The sequence below is a fragment of the Sander lucioperca genome, chromosome 1 (genome assembly GCF_008315115.2).
Source record: "Sander lucioperca isolate FBNREF2018 chromosome 1, SLUC_FBN_1.2, whole genome shotgun sequence".
In the NCBI taxonomy this organism is placed as follows: domain Eukaryota; kingdom Metazoa; phylum Chordata; class Actinopteri; order Perciformes; family Percidae; genus Sander; species Sander lucioperca.
Genome location: NC_050173.1, coordinates 18,530,292 through 18,556,941, shown reverse-complemented (window position 1 = coordinate 18,556,941; position 26,650 = coordinate 18,530,292). Strand labels below are relative to the sequence as shown.

Genomic DNA, 26,650 nt, shown 5'->3' with positions numbered 1-26,650 from the left:
TTGTTTGTTTGAGTCAGCTTCCTCACTCTGACATATGGGATTTATGGACCCTGGTAACATAATCTGAGCATATGGTTATCGCTCAGAGAGAGAGAAGGAGAGAGAGAGAGAGAGAGAGCAGATCAGATGGCATATCTCTGTATATATATATATATATATATATATATATATATACACATACATACATATATATATATATATATATATATATATATATATATATATATATATATACACATACATACATACATATATATATATATATACATACATATATATATATATACATATATACATATATATATATATATATACATATATACATATATACATATATATATATATATATACATATATACATATATATATATATATATATACATATATATATATATATATACATATATACATATATATATATATATATATACATATATATATATATATACATATATACATATATATATATACATATATATATATATATATACATATATACATATATATATATATATACATATATACATATATACATATATATACATATATATATATACATATATATATATATATATATATATATATATACATATATATACATATATATATATATATATATACATATATATACATATATATATATATATATATATATATACATATATATATATATATATATATATATATATATATATATATATATATACATACATATATATATATATATATATATATATATATATATATATATATATATGTATGTATATATATATATATATATATATATATATATATATATATATATATATATATATATATATATATATATATACATATACAGGGCATGAAATTGGCACCCGCCCACCCGCCAAATGCGGGTAACTTTTGTGATTGGCGGGTGAAACTGTCAATCTACCTGCCACATTGGCGGGTAGCCAATGAGAATTGAGTGATTCAGACTCGTAACTATCGGTAAGCAGGGTACGCGGTTGCTTACGGGCCTGGTCCAATCAGGGGCCCGCATCACTAGAAGACATTGATTGACAGCCGGGACCCCCTATCGCATTTTCATTACTCACACAATCCCAGCATCCCACGTGCAGCCACTGACCAAGCGGAAGTGAGAACGGGTCAAATTCATTTCCTAGTTTCTGATATGAAGACGAGACGTGTATGTGACTCGAACATCTCACATTTACCAACAAAACGTACAGCGAAAGACCGTGCAAAACATTTCAGACCGTCCTGCCAACATGTAGACATTTTAACATCAATGTACGCTGGAACAATTTTATACTCTAAAGTCAGCGCTGCTGTTTCAAATTGTCGGCTGCAGCGGGCGGGACTGCTCCGTTTCCCCCGCGACTGACGCGCACACACAATCACACACACAGACACACAAACACACGCACGCACGCACAGACACACACACAAACGCACATGGTGGATGCAGGAAAAAACGCAGATGAGACGTAAAGGATGACCTAAATTGAGGACAGCTACGTTATTGTAAGTGCAATGATAAGTTAAAGTCCAATAAGTACTTTATCAAACCATATGAATGTGTGTCCCAGGCCAGGATAGGAAATTAACTAACAATGTAAAGATTAACAAGCCACTGACAATGACAGATATGTTCATATTTGATTCATCCAATAAATTATTTTGTGTCTTAAATCCACCAGCCTTTTTCATATTTTACCAACATTTGCAGCATCCTGAGCCTTTTTGGTAAAGTTCCTAGAAAATCTCAGCCCAGAATAATGAATTAATAGTAATAAGTATTATTCTCCCCAAAACAAGTTTCCTTTTTATTTATTTTTTTATTTTTAAGAACTATACAAAAAAACATTCATGTGTTATGGTGCGCATTCACCAGTGTTTGGTTGTTGTTGTGGTGCGCGTAGGCTACTCCTGATTCATCCTGAGTCATCTCATCTCTTATATGCAGTGGCATAACGAGCCAACACCGGGCCCCTATGCAGGATTATCAAGGCGGGCTACCATCAATAGGACAGGACAGGATCATAGAGTCACAGCAATTCCTGTTTTTCACCTTTATGACGCAAAAAAAAGTGGCTGGTAAAAAGTCCCTGTGGCAGGTGGATTTAAAAATCCACCTGCCACAGTGGCTGGTGGTCAAAAAAGTTAACTTCATGCCCTGTACATATATATATATATATATATATACACACACAATGGATATATTATTGATTATTTCCCCATATGGGGTTCACCACTTATTGAATTTTAGGTTTCCTGTTCCGCATTTACCCTCTGTAGAGGCTTCCCTATGTCTCCTTTTTTTAATAAACTGGTGAAATGGTATCCAGAATTTCTCAAACACCCCCAATTTGTTTTTTTAATATATATGTTAATCGCTCCATGAACATACATTGTGCTATATTCTTGAACCAAGCACCAATTGAAGGTGCCTCTATTTTCTTCCTGATGAGAGCAATAGTCCTTTTTGCCTGTAGTATAGCAAAATCAATACATTTATATTCTTGGGGTTTCAGATTCAGATTTGTCGGATACAGGTGCAGCAACATCATCTTAAGGTCCACTGGAATGTTCACAGACAAAATGAACATGGTTTTATTGATCACCTCCCTCCAGAATGTTTGAATTTTGTCATACTCCCAGACACAGTGCATACATTTTCCTTTAGCCTCTTTGCATAATGTATGCATGTATCCACTTTTATCAACGTTAAGTACCTTCCTTAATGGATAGCATGTCAACTCCCACCTGCTTTTTTCAGTTCTCACCCAGCAACCTGTCAAACATTTTATCATCAAACCTTTAGGCTACAAACTATTTCTTTTGATTGATTAATCTGGTCCATTGCACCAAAAACTAAAATATAATTGGCATTTCTCTGGTTTGTATATGCCTAGTAGTCTCTTGGCAAACCTGTTATCTACTGTATGCACTTTGCATTTGATTTGAAATGTAATCAGTGTACACAAAGTGTCTACTATTGCAACTACAATTACACTACAAAAAGGAGAATGTTTCACTGTAATTAGTTGTACTGTTAATGCAAAAAGTGCACAAAGTATATATGATCACAGTAAAAACATAATTAATGGTACAATGGTTAAGGACACATTAATAATTTGTGAAAAGTAGCATCCACACATAAGTGAGAAAAAGTTCACTAACAAGCTTCCTGCTATCTGCAGCAGCTGGCTTGGCAAGTTGACCTTGTTTTTCACAAATTATAACGTTTAAAAGATACTAGACCGGTTATACATATTTAATTTTACATTGATTTTCCTTTCCAGGCTGCAACAGTGTACCTCAGAAAATGAGTTGAGAGTCACTGAGCGAATCACACGTTAGTTACTTCTCTGCAGTTTGAGTTGTTTGGGGATTCATGCAACATGTACAGGAAAGATGTGAACATGAGGGAATCTCAGACAGATGGCTCTCTAATGTTGCTCAAGGAACAAATGACCACGGAGTGACTTTGTCTCAAACAGCTGGTGTGTGGTAGCTCTGCACAAGTGTCTGACCATGTGTGTTTATGTATGTGTGTGTGTGTGTGTGTGTGTGTGTGTGTGTGTGTGTGTGTGTGTGTGTGTGTGTGTGTGAGGGGGGCACAGGCAGCAGAGGGTCATCACCAGATGGAGCATACATGAATACAAACCAATTAATATCAATACATTATGGAAACAAAGTCATTCGTGACCACACACTCCTTATTCTTGATTCATCTAATAACTAATTCGACTGCTCTATCACAACTGTGGGTGTTTGAAAGACAGCAAATGAAAGTGTTCATGAGTGTGTGATCCTGGCAAGTACAGAAACACACACACACACACAAAACCAGTGTGTATAGCGTGGAGGCAGCAGGTTTTCTCCGGCTTGGCTATAAACCGACAACCTGCAGGGAGGTAAACAGCCCCTGAATGGAGGATATGGAAACCCCTTCACAGGAGACCTTGTGTCTGGCCTGATAACACATACAGTATGTGTGTGTGTGTGTGTGTGTGTGTGTGTGTGTGTGTGTGTGTGTGTGTGTGCATGTGTGTGTGTGTGGGCTTGTTTAACTATATTCGTGGGGTCTAAAAACCGGGAGTCCAGTATGCTTGTGGGGTCCTGACAGCTTTGTGGGGCCAAAATGCTGGACCCCACAAGTTTAAAGGCTGTTTGAGAGTTAAGACTTGGTTGTAGGATTAGGGATAGAATTAGGTTATGATTAGGGTGAGGGTAAGGGTTAAGGTTAGGCATTTAGTTGTGATGGTTAAGGTTAGGGTAAGGGGCTAGGGAATGCATTATGTCAATGACGGGTCCCCACAAAGATAGTGCCACAAACCTGTGTGTGTGTGTGTGTGTGTGTGTGTGTGTGTGTGTGTGTGTGTGTGTGTGTGTGTGTGTGTGTGTGCGTGAATAGGGAGGAGCTTGTGAGTGCTTGTATGTGCACAAATGTGTGTGTGCTCGCATGTGCATTTAGACATGCACATATAACTTGTTCACATACAGTACATAAACACTAAAACACACACACACACAACTAGACACCAGTGTATGCAAAGGCGTGTATACACTCTCATGCATTACACAGACACACAAACGCACACAGCAAAGGGATAATGAGAGAGGTGAGAGGTCTGCAATTGAGCTGAGCTACACTGGGACCTTAACATTGTGGCCTTGTATCACTTTAACCCCCCAGAACAGACAGCGAGATAGAAAACAACCCTGGCGAGCGGCAGAAACACCTCCATTACTCTCTGTGTCTCAGCTCCCTTCTTTCAGATCCTGTTAGTCTCCTTCCCATTGTTCACCACTTTTACATTCTCTCTGTTCTAATCTTTCCAACGTGTGGCCTTCTTCTCCTCTACTCTCCTGTCCCCCTTCTCCTTCTCTGTAGCTTCACAGTGCGGAGCAGTGCACTGACAGCATCATTTGTCTTTCCCCTGCATCTTCAGAGGTACAGTACACACACACACACACACACACACACACACACACACACACACACACACACACACACACACACGTACACAAAAACTGATAACTTCGTCTTTAAAGTTGAAGGCAATATATTTTCCTTTTGGGATAAACAAACACCTAAAAGAAACATCACAAATGCTTCTCTTGCACGACATTGAAAAACATTACTTTTAATAATCCATTCCCTCAAATAAGAAACAACATATTTTCCATGTACCCCTGCTGGTACATTACCTAGCCATCCAGATGGTGAGATTTTAGTTCAAGAGTTTTAAGTAATATGAGACTTCTGATGCCTAGGCAGTGCAATGGAGGATAATTTAGTTTGTGACATGCAAATAATGAAAAGCTCAAGGAGCTCAAAAGCAAGCTCTTTCCGATGTTCATCATACCAAGAGAGCTTAGATGGTAAAAGTGTGTTATCTTGTGATTTTGGGTGAACCAACCTTTTAGATTCACCTCCTCTTTTCTTGTGTCATGACTTAGCAATTGCCAAAGGGTGGCAAATACTTACTGTAGGTATTACTAAGTCTTAGACATGCACCATATGTACGTGCCAACACATACTGAAGAAAAACTTCAGCTAATTTGGCCATAAATAGCAAGAACATTCAAAGACAATTCTATTAATGTGTTTATTTCACATTCTCAAATACTGTATCTTAAGTATATAACTACAAATGAGAATACATTCTATAGATACAGTATATTACACAGACGAATAACATCATAATCGCAGTCACCTATATATTGTTATATACACCATCATTTTTCTCATGCATTTAAAAATGGTTGCCAATATTTCTTACAGTTAACAATATAATACAACCCAAATGCAAATGCAAGAATGCAAATCAGCCTACAGAACACAGCTATATCAGCACTGCTCCAACTCTGACTCCCCCCAGTAGAAAACAACAACATTACAACTTTCCCCAATGTAATACTTATTGCAAATGCAAAGCCATTAGTGGACTGGATTAGATTTGTACAGGTTTTTTGTGATATTGAGTTATTGCGTATAATCATTGTCCTGTACCACAGGCCCCCATGGCAGTTTCTGTGCTGTTCCATTAGAATGCTGACAAACAAAAGCCGGTGAGGTTTATAACAAAAAACTGCACTGGATTTTACCTTCCAAACACTTATTTAATTGCATGCAAGCAATGCACCTGGCACTGCAAGCTGTGGTTAAAATTTAGTATAGATATCAAAGTGGTGTACTTCACAATACGGTAGGTTCTCTGAGGTACAGCAGAAATACAGAAGTACAAGAGCTCTGTTGCTATAATGATTAAGATATCTGTACTGTTTAAATGAACAGAGTTGAATACAGATAAATGCCTTTAAACAAAAAAAGGATCTGTGTTTCCCACTGACTGGCAGGCAGCAGTCAGGGAAATCTGACAGAAAAGCATTCACAACTAGAAGCTTGCAAATATTTATAATTACATGTTTTGGATATTTGGGAAAACCACCAAATATGCAAGCTGGTATTCATATTTAAAGTGATCGCAAATTGAACAATTACCAGAGCAACTGGAGCCTTTGCTTTGGTATGTTGATTGCATACACACAATGTAGCACCTTACGCACACAATGAATGCCTACAAAAACCTGTTTGTAACGTCTTCCGAATGGCTTTGAAAAGTGTTCGAGAGACATTCAATAGCTGGAGATAAGCATTCCAAACAGCTTGAGAGAAGCCCTGCAAAGCGAGTGAGGTGAGGTTTAATCCAGAGGCTGCTGGTGGTTGATTGAGTGCACAGCTCAAAGAGAGACAGCCAAGTGGACATGGAGTTTTTTTTCTAAACCGTTTCAGCCCTCTGTGGAGTTGGTGTGAGAGTGTGTGTACATAGACGAACACATGTTGTTGTATGGAATCAAGAGCCAGAGCTCCTTTTCTGTGCTAAGGACATACAAGTGAAATACACACAGCCAAAGTTTAAAATCACAACTATAGTAGTGTGTTTGTGCAGGGGATTTTGTTATGTACAAAGGTTGAACTTTCCAAGATTGAAAAGTCAAACAACCGCAATCTTTTGAGTTATGTATGCCATTAGAACTAGCAGTTTCACACAAGATGGCTGAAAGAAAATGAGGAGTAGCTGTATGTAACATGAGCAATTGTATTACGTAAAGTAAGAGATGGACACACTAACACTAAAAATAAATCAAATGCCTGACTGCTAAGACTGGCCTGTTGTATTGGTACTGTAAAATACTTTCCATTTGATGAATTCAACTGTGCATAGTTGATCAGTGTTTGAACAGCTCCGACTTCTGACAAGTTAAATAAAGTAACTGAGAATACAAAACTGTACGTTGTCCTTCAATATTTCTAGCTTTAACAACTAAGGAGCACAGTTCATCAGCACAATGCACCAAAAAGAAGGTCTTGACACACAAAGGACAATTGGAGGAGTTGTTGCTATGGTTACCAGCACAAGTTAGTGTGTGTGTGTGTGTGTGAGAGAGAGAGAGAGAGAGAGAGAGAGAGAGAGAGAGAGAGAGAGAGAGAGAGAGAGAGAGTAAATGAGTGAGAAGCAGAGAGAAACTGTGCACAGAGCAGTGTTTATAGTTTGTGAATATATGCATCTCTAATCACACAGCAGTGAACATTCCAAAGAGGCAACATCCATTCACACACACAATAAAATGTCTCATTACGGTAAATCTCAGCAACAAAGAACACATTCAGTGTGTGTTTATGTCACGCTGTTGTATTCTTATAAATGACAGTAAGATTAAGGAAGAGAGAGAGGAAAACAAAAGTGCATATGTGCTGACAGAATTGTGTGTGCGTGTGTGTGTGTGTGTGTGTGTGTGTGTGTGTGTGTGTGTGTGTGTGTGTGTGTGTGTGTGTGTGTGCGTGTTCTGCTTTTACCTGAGGCAGCCTGTAGCATTGCGCAGCACCTGGGAGGTATGAAGATGGAGCTTGCGGTCATCATGGTGATTGGGGGAGGAGTCCCAGTTAGAGTGGGGTATGATGACGCTATTGGTCAGAACGGCCAGGGCGTCCTGGATGATTGGCATCTTCAGAGCATCACACGACGACAGGTTCCATAGCACACCTGCACACACGCAGAAAGAAAAACACATTAACAAAGTAGTTTATTTTAGCATTTTTTTGTAAGCAAGTTTTATGGGAAAACAAATTAATGGCACATTGAAATGCACATGTCTGCTATTTGCAATAATGAAAAAAATACTCAATTATATAAATTTACCGAAAGAGGAAAACAAACTTTTTCCAAATAAAGTTTTTCATAAAGGGTTATAATAAAAGAGTATAATCTTTGTTTGTTCTGGCAACATAACTACTAAGCATGTAAACTCATACCAAAAACATACAGCATGTACTAAAAATCACCAACTCAGAATTTCTGCTGTGTAACATTTTGAATGTCCTGGCTGCAATGGTTAATGATGTAGGTAAACCAGAATGCTGCTTCATTTTATGAAAATATGAAATAATGTATACAATATGAATGACGATGATTTGATAGGTTTGTGTTCCTCATTGAAAATCTACAAGATAGATGTCTCTCTTTTCTTTCGCTACAGTGCACAGTGTGATTCATACCTTAAAGGAACATGCCGACTTATTGGGAATTTAGCTTATTCACCGTAACCCCCAGAGTTAGACAAGTCGATACATACCCTTCTCATCTCCGTGCGTGTTGTAAGGCTGTCTGACGGTTCCAGCGGCATCAGGCCAGCACATAACATGCAGGTGAATGGTTCCAGTAATCCTACTGCTCCAAATAAGTGACAAAATAACGGCAACATGTTCCTATTTACATGTTGTGATTTGTAGAGTCATCTACACAGCCATCTTCTAACCGTAAACAAACTGGGAACTATATTCTCAGGCGGAAGAATATAGTACTTGGGCGGAATGATTTGCTTTGCAGCAAGCCTGTCTGAGAATATAGTTCCCGGTTTGTTTATGGTTAGAAGATGGCTGTGTCTCATGTTACGTTGTTTTTTGTACACGCTGTGACTCTACAAATCACAACATGTAAATAGGAACATGTTGGCGTTATTTTATCACTTTTGTCACAATTCGGAGCAGTAGGATTAGTGGAACCATTCACCTGCATGTTCTGTGCTAGGCTAAGCTACCGGTGGAGCCGTCAGACAGCGTTACAACACACACGGAGATGAGAAGGGTTTGTATGGACTTATCTAACTATGGTGGATACGGTGAATAAGCTAAGTCCCAATAAGTCGGCGTGTTCCTTTAACAATCTTTCTATTAAAGGACAATTCCGGCGCAAAACGAACCTAGGGGTTATTAACAGATGTGTACCCACTCTGTCGCTCTCTGGGACATGTTTTCATGCTAATTGAATGTGTTTGTAGCTTGAAAGATGCTAGCGCGGACCGCTGATTAGCTTACAATGCTAGTATTCGGGGCACAGGGAAAGTAAAAACAAATCGCTATTTATACCACTAAAAAGGCTCAAAATATCACCAAACTTCAACGGTAACATAATGAGGGTCCCAAAATGTTAACCGAAGCATTGAGAACTTACAATCTTATGTCTTGTAAGTGTACAGACAGTTTATTGAACAAAGAGCTGCGTGAGCTCCGTGAAAGGGCTACGAGAGAGAGAGAGCTACCGGTAGTCAATGCCGCAACACAGCCTCGTACTTCGGGAAACTGGTGGTGTACCTGCGGACATTGTGAAGCTATGACCCCCGAACAGGAGTGTCTGTGTTGCAAGGAGTGGGACCTGTTGCGTCGCGATGCCCAAGAGACACAGTGTTTTGTACAGTCTGAAGATTTCCCCTCTCTGATAAACAGGGCTGTACTTGTACTTGACCGGAGGGACCAGATGGACAGTTATTCACTGAGTAAGTACACTAGACAAGTTATGCAGAGTGCGATTATTTCAGATATATTGAGCAAATTGCTTTTGATTTTAGTTTGCATCGCCAGCTGTAAGTCATGACTGGTTTCCAAGACGGCGGCGGCATGTAAACATGAACGCGAGTGTCTTTATAATCTATCTTTTCAATAAACTGTCTGTACACTTACAAAGTTCTCAATGCTTCGGTTAACATTTAGGGATCCTCATTATGCTACCGTTGAAGTTTGGTAATATTTTTTAGCCTTTTTAGTGGTATAAATAGCGATTTGTTTTTACGTTCCCTGTGCCCCGAATACTAGCGTTGTAAGCTAATCAGCGGTCCACGCTAGCGTCTTTCAAGCTACAAACACATTCGATTAGCATGAAAACATGTCCCAGAGAGCGACAGAGTGGGTACACATCTGTTAATAACGCCTAGGTTCGTTTTGCGCCGGAATTGTCCTTTAAGGCTCCTGTCAACTCTGTGTGCTCCGAGCACAGCTAAGTGAGGACAGCGCTCTTTTTTCTATTTGCTTTTTCTCCTCTTTATTCCCTCTGTCAACTTTCCACGACATTCATAAGCTTATATTTTGAGAAATTTCAAAGCAAATGGTTCCATTAATCTCTTAGTGATGTCACAGGAAATACATTTGGTTATATATTATTTTGTAAGGTCTGAGCAGTTTAAGCCTGTCCTTCTGATTTCAGGTTTAAGAAATCAAAACAACCCAAAAACGTTTTTTTAACCTTCTGCATATATCTGTACAATCTAATCTGCTGCACTGAAACACAAATGACGCTTCTGATTAATGATACTGATCTCAACCAGACCTTTCTGTTGCACTGGAACATCACAAATGAAGTGTGGAGGTATTTCAGGACTAGCTATGCAGGACAAAAATTACTCAAAATTATCACTTTTGAGAATGCCACCCCTTCTTTAGTTCTGGAATCCGACTCTACAATCTACCTGATTCTTGTGATATCTCAGGAAATTAATTAGTTTTTTGTTCCAGGCGGAAAGCCAACTGTCCAACCAATGCATCATTTATCACATACTGTGTGGTGGAGAACACACATATATACATACACACACCCTAAACATATGCAGATATATACAGTCGATGTATACACACATCCACGAGTTGGCAGAGAAACTTGCAAGTTTGTATGTACACAAAGAAACTTTCATCACCTGCAAGGACAAAAGTATTGTACACTCACAAACTCCCATGCATGCTACAGTAATACTTAATCACATACAGTATGGGTACACACACACACACACACACACACACACACACACACACACACACACACACACACACACACAGTCACACACACACTTTCCATCTTCTTGTCAGATGGAATACCAGATGCCAGAAGCATTAGCCTTGTTGGTCAGCTGTGACGCACGCACACACACACACACACACACACACACACACACACACACACACACACACACACACACACACACACACACAATTCTTCCACTGATCGAGCAAGAGATACAAAAATAGATATAGTAACGAACACACAAACAATAAGATAAGAAATGTGGGAAACAGAGGGTGACAGAGATGAAAGACAAAGAATTAGAAACAAATGAGAGGGAAAGAGAGCTGGAGGAGCTGAGTGATGGGTCAGGGAGACGGCAACAGATTGAGATGACAGAGGAGGCATGCAACACATCTTTTAATATGACAAACTATAAAAGGCCGCTGTGTTGAACGTCACCATCTCTCACATATTTGTTGCCAGACTCCAGATGACGCAGGTCCCTGATGACAGATGTCATTCATTTGCACAGTTACCACACAAATAGGAGCTGGCCACAACTCTAGCGACACTATGTGATCTGTACGCAATTTACCGTGTCCACAGAGGCTGTCAGCTGGCTGAACGATGTTCTGTTTATTCCACAGTACAACATCTAATTTCTTGTTAGATGTGAATGTAAATTAAACATAAGGGTGGCAGGGAAGTGCACAGCAGAGATTATAAATATTGTCTGTCATCTGAAACGACAGCAATACTGAAGCTGAGCAAGACTCCGAATTCCCAAAAGCTCCAGCGAGGCTGCTCTGTTAGCTAAACCTGACCTCTGACCTGCCTGTGTAAAGGGGCAACTAAAAGAGAATTTTTGGTTTATTGACAAATCACCAAAGTATTAAAAAAAACCTGCGGTGTATATAATACTACAGAAATTGCTCAATTTGAGTCAGGCATATCGAAGAAACAAAAAAATTCACTATTCCACTAAGAAGAAGGAGATGGAGAAAAGGGCCAGGACAGGTTGCGTAACTAATACCGGATATGAATTAAGCCTCACTCCACAGAAACACTGTACACTGTCGTGGAGGCACTGGGTGTTGACTAGCAGCCAGTTTTGCGTAGCCAACAGCAATGCTAGTCTTGATGCCTTACAGTATACTGCACTGGTGTCAGTCATAATGACAATCTGCAAATGACACACAAAGGGATGGGAGGAAAGTTAGGCTAAGAAAAAGATGGAGAAAACAATGAGAAAGCGGGAATAACATTAAAGAATAGAAGATGTCACAGAGGGAGGAACAAAAAGGTTACCAAACAAGATGGGAATGACAGCATTGACAGACAGAAAAAACACAATGAAATGTTAACGAGCAGAGAGGTTAATTAAAGTTGTTATCCTCAAATAAATGTACAAATATCCAAGATATCTCCACTTTTTAGGGGTAACTCTAATTAGGTAGGTAAACATGCACAATTGTACATGTACAAATGTGAGAAAAACAGTAAAAGAGGAATCCAGAGGCAGAGAAAATGAATGGTAGTCAAAGAGGGAGAGAAGAATATCTAAATGTAGGAGAAAAAAAAACAAGTCTAACCAAGTATAAAACTGAAAGTGTGGTGAAAGTTGAAAAGAGAAAAAGAAGGGTGACCATGTGTGTGTGTGTGTGTGTGTGTGTGTGTATGAGAGAGAGAGCGTGAGAGGACAAGAAGAGAAGGGTGATAATAAGGCGATGACCTTATATGCTGTTTGGCAGCAATCAAGTGCTCACACTCAGGCTATATGTGTGTGCTTGTGTGTGTTTGTGTGTGTGGGAGCGTCAAGGCAACATTTGCTTTCACTTTCCCTTGTTTCATATCTCAAATTTCTCTCATTCTACTCAATCTCTCTCCTTTCATGGACTCTTTTCAAACCAAGGCAAAACCTCAAATATCCACAAACACACACAGATATACACTCGGTGGCGCACATATTGGGCAAAACACTTCACTTATGAACCTTTGTGCTTTCAAACATCCCTTTCTGTCTTTCTCTCCGTTTCTCTCTTTCTTCCTGTGTTGGCCTATTTCTCAAGTGAGATGAGTGTCGTTGGTGTGTGATTGCAATCATGTTAAAAAAGTGTTGTCTCTGATGACAATAACCTGTCTGCTGGCTCGTAAAAAAGGCACTCAGCTGCCTTTCTTGGGCTTCATACAAGATTTAAAACACATGGGAAAACAGCACACACTGAGGATGTGAGAGGGTGGTGTTATGATGTTTTTTGCAGACAGAGATGGGGACAAGAAGGAGGAAGGAGCAGAAGGAGGAGACATGAAGGAATAGATTCCATTGTTTTCTGGGGCAAGGACATTGTGTCTGCCACTGTCTAACATTGGCCAAATTCAAGGTTGACACACACACACACACACACACACACACACACACACACACACACACACACACACACAAACACAATCACATACACCGGCCCACACTCACACACACACTTGCCTGCTCTAGAAACATAGATCTGTAATGCTTCGCTAAGCCCAGTGTCCTTATGAGTATAACATCAGGTGGCCAACAGACAAATGACATCAAGCTGGAGCCTTTGTGTGTGTGTGTGTGTGTGTGTGTGTGTGTGTGTGTGTGTGTGTGTGTGTGTGTGTGCGTGCGTGTGTGTCTGTGCGTTATTCCTTCCTCTCTCCCTCCTCTGACTTGTTCGCCTCAGATGCTTGACGGACAGCTTCCTAGGAGCTGGGTTGTTTGGGGAAATGGGGAGATGATTGCATGAATTCATGAATAAATGAGAGTGTGACTTGTAAAGGGAGAGTGAGGCCTGTTAGGATTCAAGTGGCGATGTTTTATTAAACAGCCTTCATCTGTGCGACTCAGTTAGCCGCGGGGTCAGAACCTGGTGATGAGTAAAGCCAAAGACGACAAATAACATAGCTATTGTGTCTACAGAAATCTATGAAGGAAAAACATTTTGGATAACATTTATAGGTGAGAGCATGTTAACAATTGCTGACTTGACCCCAAGGACCTACAACTTACCATCCTGCAGTCCGTTTGTAAAAAAACATTTGTTAGACTAGGTCAAGTCCTGTATTGTGGGTAAATTGTCACTGCTTATACTGTGGGTTTTATTCCCACCAGGACCTCCCACAGTGAAAATGCTGCAGAGCCATTTCTGCAGGACACTAACAGTTTTACAGCATAGTAGCAGCAGCAGCAAAAAAGTAATCCTGGTGAAGACATCCTGTTTCCCCACAGGTATCACCATAATGACTGTGATGGAGCTCTGTCCTCAAGCATTTTTGAAAGAAGGTTACGAGCTTTGGCTTGAATAAAAATGGCTTTAGCAAATACTATAACAGTAGTGGAGACATGGAGATTTTGACATCTACACAGAGCAGGGATTCATGCCTTAAAGTAACAGAAGGCAAAGTAAATCATTTCCCAGTAAAAGATGGCAGCAATACTATTTCACTAAAGTATGTTGTCTTGTTGCTGCTTGCATAAGTAAAAAGTGTTGGTCTCTACTAAATACACCCAAACTTGTTCTGCTTTGTGATGCGTTTAAGACTTAAGTCTCTCTCCATGCAAACATTGCTCTGCAATACATAGAATATCAATGAGCACTTTAAGACATTAGGCAAAATGTACATTTGTCTCCAGTTTAAATTTATATATATATATATATATATATATAAACTTAACAGTTATACATTAATGATATTTGCACAAATGCCCACATTTTGAACACATGGCTTTCCCTCAGCAGTTGTTTCTCAGCCCAACAAGCATGGTTCACTGCCTCAAGGTGAGCCCATGAGTAAGGATAGCATCTCCTATTGACACCCAAAGCCTCTGCATCGACCAGACTTTGACTGACAGGCCCGGAAGCCTTGACTTCGTTCTAACTACCGCACACTGAGACCCGGGAAGCCAATAAGGCTCGTCTATATTTAAACTTCTGAACCGACAGGGAGACAGGGTAAATTGTTGAGGGAAGGTTTTTCCGGTCACCAAAAAAAAAAAAAAAAAAAAAAAAAAAGTATGCCCTGTTTTTTTCCCCAGACCTAAACAAATTCTTTAATCGCAGAGAATACTGAAGTGCTTTGACGAAGCTGACAACACAGAGGCAGTAATGAGGAGGCTGATTTGATATGACTCTAGCACAACCACTTTTTTTGAGTCCAAGAAGCAGTTGAAGATTGTGTCTATTGATGTCATTTAAGTATGCACTTGCTTGCTTTCAAATCATTTAGCCACAAATTAGTAATGAAGGTCAAGCTCTGAGAGGAATGTAATTTGGCAACAGATCCAATGCCTTCTTGCTAAATATCACTGCAGAGGTGCTAACACGTTTTTTCTTTTATTATGCTCTTTCATTTTTTTTAAAAACATTGATAGAGTATTCACAGCACTGGCCTGAGAAAGGAGGTTCTACACATTTACACACTCATTTGGTAGCTCCCCTTTAACAACTACAGCCCAAAGCATTTAGAGGTTCAGTCCAACAGCACTTGGACTCTAGATGTCAGGAGTCGAGAATGTTACTTCATAATTTTCTAGCCAGTACAACCAATGATCTTTCAACTACTTTTCGCCACCAAGATTATTCTCCCCTAAAGGAAAATGTATTGGTCACGTTGGTATTCTCAAAACTGTGGCCAAACCAACTCATACCCATTATTGTAGAAATAGTTGGTGCAGGCTGGAAACTGCTTTACTACCAAGGCAAAGAGGCCAGAAGAAGAAACAACCACCATCAAAATCAGCTAACTGTAATCACCTGTTTTTGGAGACCCGTTTTTAATCTGACTTTTGTCTGTCTATTGTACTACAGAACTAGCTTGATATCATGTCCAAATCACAAAAACAAATTAGTCTGGAATCTCTCAGTTTATTTTGGATTTCCAAGGGGTGTTATATTTGATTATTTATTATTTATTTTGGATTTGACAGACAATATAATCCAGGAAGGATAACATGTTGAAGGGGTGATAGAATGCAAAACCGATTTTACCTTGTCATAGTTGAATAACGACAGTTTGGTGAGTAAATAGGACATACATAGAACCTCAGAATCCCATTGACACCTCTTTCCTCTGCAAATCTCACAATTTGAAACTGCCTCTGAAAACGGGCAAATCTCAATGAACCACCCTCCTTATTTGGCTCTAGTCTCTATCTTTGTCACGCCCCAACATTTACATAGGCTACACCACTGATCTGAGATCAGGTAGTCTTCTGAATAGGTCGCGCAGATCTCAGAAATTGTACAGATTGTTCATCTGCTATTTTATCACTAAATTCACTTCTGAGACTTTTTTATGTGAGAAATCAACTATGTAGAGGTCAAATATGAGCCGTTTTACGAAAATTGATGGCTAATTGCAAATTTTGTCTGACTGTGTGTCGGAATTTAGCGGCCGGTGCTGCCGTTGCTGCCTCGCTGCCCGGCCTGTCCTCTTTTACAGACCCCGGCCCGCTGTGAGCTAGATGGAGCTCTGTCACGCAGCAAGGTGCTCCATACCCACGCAAAGTCACCGTTTCTAAACGAACAAAAAACAAAAAAGCTCATCTAAATATTCATGAGCATACCATATTTGGAAGAAAAGCTCTTGTTCCAAATAGAGCCATATTCACAGGGTAGTTAAGGGCCTAATAAAATAGCACTTGGGCCATTTTCAGCCCAACCAATGTTACATACCCTATTAGGAGACCTTAAGGAACAGTGTGAAATATCCTATATAATCATTCTATCACCCCTTTAAAGTGTGAACACTTATTTCCAACATGGTCCTTGGTGTTAGAAAATTGAACACATGACAAAGAACTATTGCAGGACAAAGACAATAACATTTAACACAAATCATCCAAGGTTCAAGATCTTCTAAAATCAGAAAATCACAGATCACATAAAATAATCAGTCTACTCTAATTAAAAAGATTGGTTACTCTATTCCATAAAAATGCCTTAACCTGATGTCTAAAAGCCCCTCTGGTATTTACAATTTTGAGGGAACGCGGCAGATTATTCCACAATGTTATACCTGTATAGAAAAAAGCATTTCTATCTGCATTGTTGACTCTGGGCACTTTACAAGAACGGACACTGGCCCTAGTATTGTGATTACGCTGTGTATGAACCATTTTTATATGAGAGTGTAAATATTTGGGAGCAGAGCCATTTATGATATTATACATATGATTCAACTTTAACTGCTCCACTCTAACATGTACTGGCAGCAGTCCTACCTTATCAACGGGCGTAGACCAAAAAGCCTCTGAACACAATTGGATAGATCTATAGATAGACCTACAAACAATTAGAGCAACAAAACACGTGGCGTAGTGCTGAGCGACGAACCATTGTAAACATACAACAGTGTGCAGAGATGAGCTGTGGTGGTGTGGCATCAATAAAGGTTAAAGTTAAAGGTGCCTTTATTGTCATTCACAGAGAATGAAATTTGTCATCTGCATTTAACCCATCCTAAAAGCCTACATAAGAGCAGTGGGCGGCCACAGGCCCCCAGGGACTAACTCCAGTCTTTTTGCCAATGCCTTTTGGCCATAGGGCACTAACATAAAGGTTTTATTAGAATATTAGCATAGAATATGAAAACATGAGCATGCAGATTTGTCTGATTCCCAGAAAATTGCAGAGATACCTCCGGTTTTCACCTGTAAACATTAACTTTGACATTTATATCATGTGTAAAGTTACATGTCATTTTCTAAGGTTCATGCAAATACAATGAGAAATAATCAGAAACCAAGTGTTGTATTACTGTGCACAAATTCTTGGCAAAACGGACTCATTTAATTAAAAGGGCGTCAATGGCCAATGCAGCATGAAAAGTAATTTGAACACATTGCCCTCATTGTCTCTATTTATAAGAAAAAAACACTTAAAACATGCCTAGTTGAATTACAGAGTAATTACGCAACAGTTTCAAGTGGCGAATTAGAGCTCCAGTAGGGTGTTCCACAAGGCAAATGAAGATAGACTTCAAAATATAGTTGTACTGACATGAAAGCAATTGAAATGTGGAGTTCAATGCTAAGCACCAGAGTAGACAGACAACAGGGTAGAGTCATGCATGACACTGATTCACTTAGCCAGCAGCAGGAGAGAGCAAGACAAAGAAGGGCAACGACAGGAAGGGTCAGGGAACAGAGAGGGAAGATAGAATTTCAGTGTGTGTGTGTGTGTGTGTGTGTGTGTGTGTGTGTTTGTGCAAGATTACTATTTATAAAAGTGAGAGCTCAAAAAATTATGCAGTATGACTTGCAGTGCAATTTATTCATTCGTTAAACTGCTTACAGAACGCACACAGACACACGCACACTCCATCTCCAAGCTGTGTTTTTAATCTCTTAGTCTCTCCAGCACTGTGGTGATATTTTTCAAGGTATTTTTCAAGAATGTCCCTATAGGCGAAGTGTGGTGACTGCCATCAATGACACATATAGCTTAGTGTCAACACTAAATGCTCTGTGAATGATGTCTGTGAATTTTATTGGTGCACATTCTTGTGTCTTTATCTGGAATAAAAACAAAACTTCCTTATTTCCTTCCCTTCCTATCTTCTTTCCTTCCCTCGTTTAGTCAGTTCTCCCATCCATCTTTCTCATCCTTTCCTACTAATTACCGTTCTCCCATTTGTCGTTTATTCTTCCCTCTCTTCCTCATTCTCTTTCTTCCAATCATATTTCACCATCGGCAATATCAATAATTTGTCTAAGGAAAAGAACAGCTTGCTTTCTTTCCATCCTTCCTGGTTCTGCTCAACATTTCACATCTCACTCCAACCTTATACCAGGGCTGGACTGAGGCAAAAAAAATCAGCCCTGGACTTTTGAGACCCAGACCAACCCACCACAATCAGCTGGACACCACCTGTCCTTGCACTCCCCTTCAACACATACATACCAGCCCTTAATACTGCCACTTGGCTGAGTGGTAAATAAGATAGTATGATAGTGTACTCACTGATGCAAACATGCTGCCTGGCTCTTTATGGCTAGATGGCTAAAGCTTGAGGATGGAGCATGGGTGTCATCAAGATGTCCCGTATGGTAAACAAATGATAAGTCTGTAAGTTAAGCTAAAGCTGCATTTTGTACACAGAATGCAACTTGTAAATAGTGGAATGTGGATAAATCAGAAAGTTATAGTATTATGTTTGCATAACTAACATTAACTTACTTACAGCTAACTTGTCCTCTCTGGTAGACAAAGGATGCTAAAATAATCATTTGGCATGCTTAAAGAGGTCGGCCATAGTAGGATGTGATTGGCCAGTGTTCAGATGAGAGACAAACCAGTGGGCAAGGACCAAAGGATGTGAATGGCCAGTGTTCATATTAAAAGACACACAAGTGGGCCAGTCATATGATCTCTCTTCTCTCTACGGGCCGATCAAAAAATAAAATAAAAAGCTTTCGACCGGCGCGCAGCACATGCAGCCCACACAAATAGAGCGGCCCACCAGGAAATCTCCCGGTACTCCTGATGGCCAATCCATGCCTGCCTTATACTGTATAGTGGTGTCAATAACAGTGAAAATGTAAAATAGAACCACTTCCTTCCATCCGTCCTCTCCTACATCCTACATTTTTTGTGTCTCCAGCATTCTCCAGTGGGCTGTTATCGGTTTTGAATGCTCTGTTCAGAAAGAGACAAAACTCCTCGCTGGCTTGCTGCCTGTCATCTGCCGTGTTCCCTTCTATTCAGAGAGCGAGAGACCTTTGGGGATGCGTCCAGGGATGGATGTTTGAGTGTGTGTGTGTGTGTGTGTGTGTATGCTTGAAGAAAAGCTTCGTTCTACTGAGGAAAAATGGGGTCAGAAGTCAAATTGAACATGAGGGGGCCCCACCGACTTTATCTCAGTATTCTTTGTGTGCATGTGTGGTTTTGTGTGTTTGTCTGGTTGAATTGATGTCTGTGTGTGCATGAGTGAATAAGCGTGATTGTACATTTTTTCTTTGAGAATGTCCAATCCTCTTGTACGAGCGTGAACATGTCTCTCTTACCTCAGGACTAACCTGGTGCAACAAAGAGGGCTTTTGTCAGAGCAAAGAGAGAGAAACATGGGTGATTCAAGTGCAGATACATACAGTTTGTGCTTAATGCCATGCAAGACAGTGAACCCCATAGAAGGCCGGCATGCATACGGAAAAAGGAGAGAAGAATGTTCTGAAGAAGAGAGGGAATTACATATGAACATAGGTTGAGAAAAGAGAAATTAGACAAATGAGGAGTTCTGTCCTGTTCAGGGAGCCACAGTACATGCTGTAACATACCAGGGAGAACTGGCCATTGGAACATCTGCTAGGCTGCTAGCATTCAGGTCCCCTCCTATCATTTGAATCGTAGCAAACTGTACCCCTTGTGTGCGTCTGGAGCCCATTTCACACATGCAATGCAAAGCGGAAATCATCTACTGTAGACATTACCCGGCAGAGCTGTATGTGGGAATAAGTTGGATCAGATATCAAACTGTGTTTAATCTGCCAGCTCTCTAGTACGAAGTCTGTGTAATCTTCAATTGAACCCAAAGTATGAGATTTCACAGCAAGCGAGCAGCCACATTGATGCATTTCTATCGGCTCGTGCAAACCAGGGGGACAAAATGAGAGGGTTAAGAAGGAGGGTGATTCACACAGAGACGGCAACGAAAATGTCTAACTGGAGTGATGACGAGATTCGGGAACTTCTGTCGCTAAGGTTGCTGAATGCTGAAATCCAGACAAATTCAAAAACGGCAAGAGACAAGGTTGTTCATGACTAAATTACGAACTGGCTCACTCTACCCAGGCGCCACCCCTTGTTTAAACCAAACAGAGTATTTCCAGTAAGAATGCGTCTGAGATGGACAATCTCCTGTTGTGTGCTACATGTGAGAAAGGGAAACTTTAGACTTTGTCGGGACCTGATTCGTTGGACAGTCTGGAGTTCATATGCGAAAACAGCTTAAGACACTCATAATGACGTGCTGAATATCATTAGCATTAGGGGTTTTAACCTTTATAGACTGAATCCTGTGACACATACTGTATGCACACACACATACACACATACACACACACACACACACACACACACACACACACACACACACACACAGGTTCATCATTATTACCTGTCCTGAGGCTGTAGAACCAATGTCATGCTGGAAAATAACTGTAGCTGCACATTTAGATTACATATATGCTTGAGGTGGTGTATGTTCGTGAGCATCAGTGTGTCTGTGTTAAGCAGAGAGGGACGCAGTGCGTGTGTTAGTGTTTGCTGCAGCACAAAAAGGGTCTCTAGTAGAATATTAAATTCTTAGTGGGAGGCATTCTGCAAAATATTTCAGGAGGATTTGAGATACAATTTTGTCAACTTGTGTAATGTATGTTTGCTGAGGTGGGAGTTAATATGTAATCCATACATCTTTTGTCTACACGGATATTTGTGTGCATCTCCACAAAAGGTACTGTACATCTGAGTGTGTTTGCATGTGCATCTCTAAGTTTGTGTGTGTGTGGGCGTGTGCCCTGCTGTACAGTACAGTATGTGTGAGTCTCCAGTGCACTGGCTAACTCGTACTGCTCATGCCCTCTAGGTCAAAATAAAATTGACCAATAATTGTAAAACACCACACTTGCTGGTAGGGACTTCAATGCGAGTTGGACACACACACATTTTTTGTGAATGTATGCAGGCACCCACGCAAGAAACACAGAGTCAAACTTATACTGCATAACAACTCAACCAGTTGAAAAGAGAGGACACATAACAAAACAATTCTTAAGAGAAATTCTGTTAAATGATAAATTGTTTGCTGCCTCGCTGCTTCATCTGCAGTCTTTCCAGATGTTTTGCATGCCTTAGAGTCCTATTAGACTGTTGAGGAGAACTGTAATTGATTAAAAAACATCAGGTGCAATGTTAAATTGTTTGGCATCTGAAGGAGCTCAAGATGAACAGCCTTGGTTTCTTCATCGTGAATAAGTAACCTCTTGTGAAAAATATTCTTTCAGTGAAAATAAAAAAAAACATATTCTCCAACAAGTAAATCACTTGGCCAAAACAACTGCTGGCACTGTCAAGGCCAAACAAAACTAGAATACAGTGATGCTAATGTATATTTAAAAGTGTGTGTGTTTGTTTCTTGGAATGTGTGCATGCCTCCTGTTAGGTATCAGAGTATTAAATGTTTCAAATCTAGATCATTCAAAAATGTCAGAGGAGTAATCAGTCACACAGTCGTCTACTAAATTCACTGAAGTACAGTATAACAACAATTGGATAAACAAATTTAACAATCGAACAACAAATAAGCTAAAAAAATAAATATAAAGACAGAAATTGAATTTTTCTTTTTCTTTCTTCTCTGTCTGAAACTGACCCAGATTTGGTGTAATTGTGTAGCGTACAGCAGCATCTCCACATATCAAATTCTATTCAGGCATTCACACACACACACACACACACACAGACACACACACACACACACACACACACACACACACACACACACACACACACACACCATTATAACCTCTCCTGAGGCCATAGAAGCGGAGTCTTGCTGGAGAATAACTGCAGATACACCATGATAAATACATGCTCGAGATGTGATGTGTAAGTTTGCTGCAACTAAATTACCTGTGACCAGCTCTCTGATTTCCACATCTCCAGTCTTCCTCAGCAGGCGGACCAATGCAGGAATCCCCCCGCAGTTTTTCAAGGCCACTTTGTTCTCATCGTTGGCCTTGCCGTACACCAGGTTCCTCAGGGCTCCGCAGGCGCTACGGTGAACCTCACTCATCCTGTGGTCCAGCAGGTCCACCAGCAGCTGGATGCCTCCCTGTCTGCGGATCTGAGGATCAAAGAAAGCGTATCAATGAAAAATTTACTTGTGCATTTCACGTACATGGATTATGTATAACAGCAACAAAATCCATCATAGACTCACACAGTAAGCACTCATGCACAGAAACTTCAAAAACTCTCTGTGATTAACATCCGTCACCTGATCAAATGTTGTTCAACAGTTGTCTATGCAGGTAGCTACTTATGTGTGTACAGTATTTGTGTGTGTGTGTGTGTGTGTGTGTGTGTGTGTGTGTGTGTGTGTGTGTGTGTGTGTCCTACAGTATCTGTCAGTCCAATCAGATTAACAACCCGGTGTGTACTAATTAAAGATACTATGACACAGCTAATAACTGTGCTTTCATAAAATGACACATAATTACACTGATGAGGGAAGAAAAGAGCTGTGATGCCAGTTTAGCTTATAATCTAACAAAACATAACTTTTTAAAACATTTTTCTGCCTTTCTTGTTCTGTGCAGCATGTCTGTTGCTTCCTACATTTGCATCATGTTATGTCTTTTTCTGTATGTGTCTGTCTGTCCTTTTGTCTCCATCCTGCCTATATTTATCTTTTTCCATTATCTGGTTCACGTTCCCTCACATGATTCTGCTAACTGAAAAGAAAAGGAAACTGCTTCTTAAAAAGACAACTGAGGTTAAATTGCTATATCTAACAATGTTATACTATTCTTCACATGCACCATCTATAATGGTGCAAACGTGTGTATGATTTATACAGTATGATGGAGATGGAAAGCATAAAATGGAAATTTAAAACAATGAGAAGTTATATCAGAAACCGGGAGTTTATTTTTATTTTTTTTTTAAAAGAGGCATTTGTGGTCCCTACCCTAGAAAAATGTAAAAGACCTAGAGCATGCTGGTACCTTATAAAGAAATAAAACTAGTAAAGAAAAGAAATATAATGCACACACTGATTCTTTATGTTTTAATTCAATGCCATTTTTAAATGTTTCAGTATTTATAGTTATATATACTGTACCAGTGTTAGACAAAGATCAAGATAATAAACTTAAACATGTATAAACTGAATACACAGCTATATAACATTAATTTATACAATTATAAAGGCATTGCCAGTTTAAAATAGTGCTTAAGCTTTGTCACGTCTACAAAAAATAAATATTTTATAGCATCATTTAATCCTCTATCCTTAAACAATACTGACAACATTTTAAAAGCTAATCAAGAAAATATTGTTCAGTTGGTTTTACTATGCAATTGTAACATATAATCAAGGATTATGATACACTGTGGACTTAAAAGGCTTGTTCAGTGATACAAATATAAATGAATGTAGTGAAACTAAATGGCAAATTAGCGTGATTGTCAGGCTATACACTTAATGTTGCAGGTTTAAACTACAAACATACTAGAATTCTCTGTGTTACTGTTTTTTTCCAAATATAAAAGTGAAGAATGGATGGTCTGGAGGGACGGGCGAAGGCATGACCCAAATTACTCTGCCTCTGATTAGCTTATCCTGATAGTCTTACCCTAACCAATCTCACTCCTAATGCCTAAACCTAAACAACTGACTAAACAACCCGATCAACCAATCAGGTCATGCCTTCGCTTGTGTCTCCGAAACATCCGTTCTGCAATCAACCATGTTGGAACCTTATTAAAATACTGACGAGAAAGCATCATGGCTGGTATGACTCTCCAAAAAGGTCAAGAAATGTGTCAACACCCTTAATGGCAGACTCAGCAGCCTATTGAATATTTTATTATGTATTTTATGCAAGCATCTACTACACCCTCACGCACTTTTGTTTTAAAGGTGTATGCCTGCCACCAAAAAGCAGGCACAAAAGAGTTATTTTTAAGGTATTTCAACTAGTGGCCTCACTTTTCTGCAGTGGAGATTTTCCTCTAATCTCATCAACCACATCTTCTCTTTGCATTGTAAAGGTAACTGCTATGTGAATACACACACAACACACTGATGAAAAGACAGAAATAAAAAGCCAATCAGTGCAGATGTATGGTTATGTCCTAATTCTGTGAGACAAGGCAGTAAGGGCTGTTAGCCCAGTGGGGATCACAATGAGGGCACTCTGGTGTTACACATTACGCCTTCCCCCTATGGTGTTACACATAATGCCTTCCCACCATGGCGCTACACATCGCTTCTCCACTGCAGGCATCTTCACCGGCCTTAGGGGGCCAAGGAGCTTACAGCAAGCCGTGTTCAGTCCAATCGACAGGGGTGTAGTACTAATTACTAGAAGCAGGCTGCTGTGATCACCAGGAGACTAACACAAACATGGATAGCGCAACTAGTGTGCGTGTGTGTGTGTTTGAGAGAGAGAGAAAGTCTGTCTTTCACGCTTCCACTTTTATGGAATCTCTGGAGTACTGTCTGCAACAGGCAGAGGTACTCATCCAGATAACTCAAAAAAACTGCGTAATCAGGCTTTTTGAAGCCCTCTTTATTTTTCTGCATGTTCTCCTCCAGACCTGGGACATTACGTGCCAGAAAATAATTCTTAGTGTCTGTTTAATTGTGAAGCACCAGATGGGTAGCGTGTACTATGCAGACATGTTGACAGGAACAGTAAAGTGTAAAAAATAGACTTCCGAGCCTTTTCCTGTGATTATCCTTGGCACTCATTGTTCTGTCTCCTGTGGAAACCTCACACATCTGGCGTGAATAAGCCAGATAAGAAGAAGAAAAGCACACATCAGAATGAGTGTTTACAAGTGCAATTTAACTTTTCATTTATTCATAGTGAAACCATACACATGATAAATGCGGACCAGGTAGGGAGAGCGGATGACTGTGCAACGAGTGAAAGAAAAGCATAAGAAAGTGATGGAGGGCAGGGTGAGGATGGAGGTGTTTGATGACACAGCAGGAGTTTATCGAGCAAAATGACTTTGCTTATCTATTCAATTAAAATGGATTAAGGGATGCAATGAATGGCAAACTAACCTTGCTCCATTGGCCACACAATTTCCTCAACCTGATTTGCTGCCCCTCTTATGCCCTCCAATCCTCACCTCTGCTCCTCTTCCCCTCCCTCTGCTCCCCATCCCCTCTCCCCGCACTGATCTCTGCTCATCTCCCCTCTCCTCTTTATGCATGTGTCACAGTTAATCTGTTATTCCATAAAAGCCATAGTGCTTTCACTTTGTATTGCCTCTGAGCTACCTGCAAAGGCTTGCCAATACCTCTGCGCTTGTTCCTCTATGCCATGTAAAGAAGATTAGAAGCGCAGATTGATTTGTCTTTGTCTCCCACTGTTCAGCGGTGGCCACGGCTATTGGTAACCCATAGCGACAGCATTGCCGTGGAAACAGTTAGCAGTGGTGACAGCTGGGATTGTGAGAATCAGAGGTGCTGCCGGCGTAAAAGCTGGCAGTGGGATACACGAGTGACACAAACCTGGGATGGTGGCATGTGAAGCCAAACAAGTGCGTTTGAGTCACCACGTATGGAACATCAACACAAATCAGCAGCACGCCGTAGACAGTTCACTGCTTGCATGTTGGGAGTGAGGAGTGGTGTGTAGGGTTGGGTACCGAAACGGGTTCCGACGTAAACGGTAGTAACAAGACCGAATAAGAACGAAAATTTCGGTGCCTTATTTCGGGTGCCTGACTTTTTCTTTTCAGAAGCATCACTGCACGGGACGCTAAGTGACCGTTAGCTAG

The 26,650-nt window shown here is 40.0% G+C and overlaps 1 protein-coding gene across 6 annotated transcripts in view; it reads right to left on the bottom strand.

Annotated features, from left to right (window-relative positions):
* The window catches only part of ctnnd2a (catenin (cadherin-associated protein), delta 2a), a 270,891-nt gene that overhangs the window by 53,320 nt on the left and 190,921 nt on the right, over nt 1-26,650 (bottom strand). For all 6 annotated transcript variants that reach the window (XM_036006801.1, XM_036006802.1, XM_036006809.1 and 3 more), the window contains 2 exons: nt 22,760-22,973; nt 7,856-8,042 (listed from right to left, as the gene is read on the bottom strand). In XM_036006801.1, coding sequence (XP_035862694.1) covers nt 7,856-8,042; nt 22,760-22,973 — 401 coding nt within the window. The remainder of the gene's footprint in view (nt 1-7,855; nt 8,043-22,759; nt 22,974-26,650) is intronic.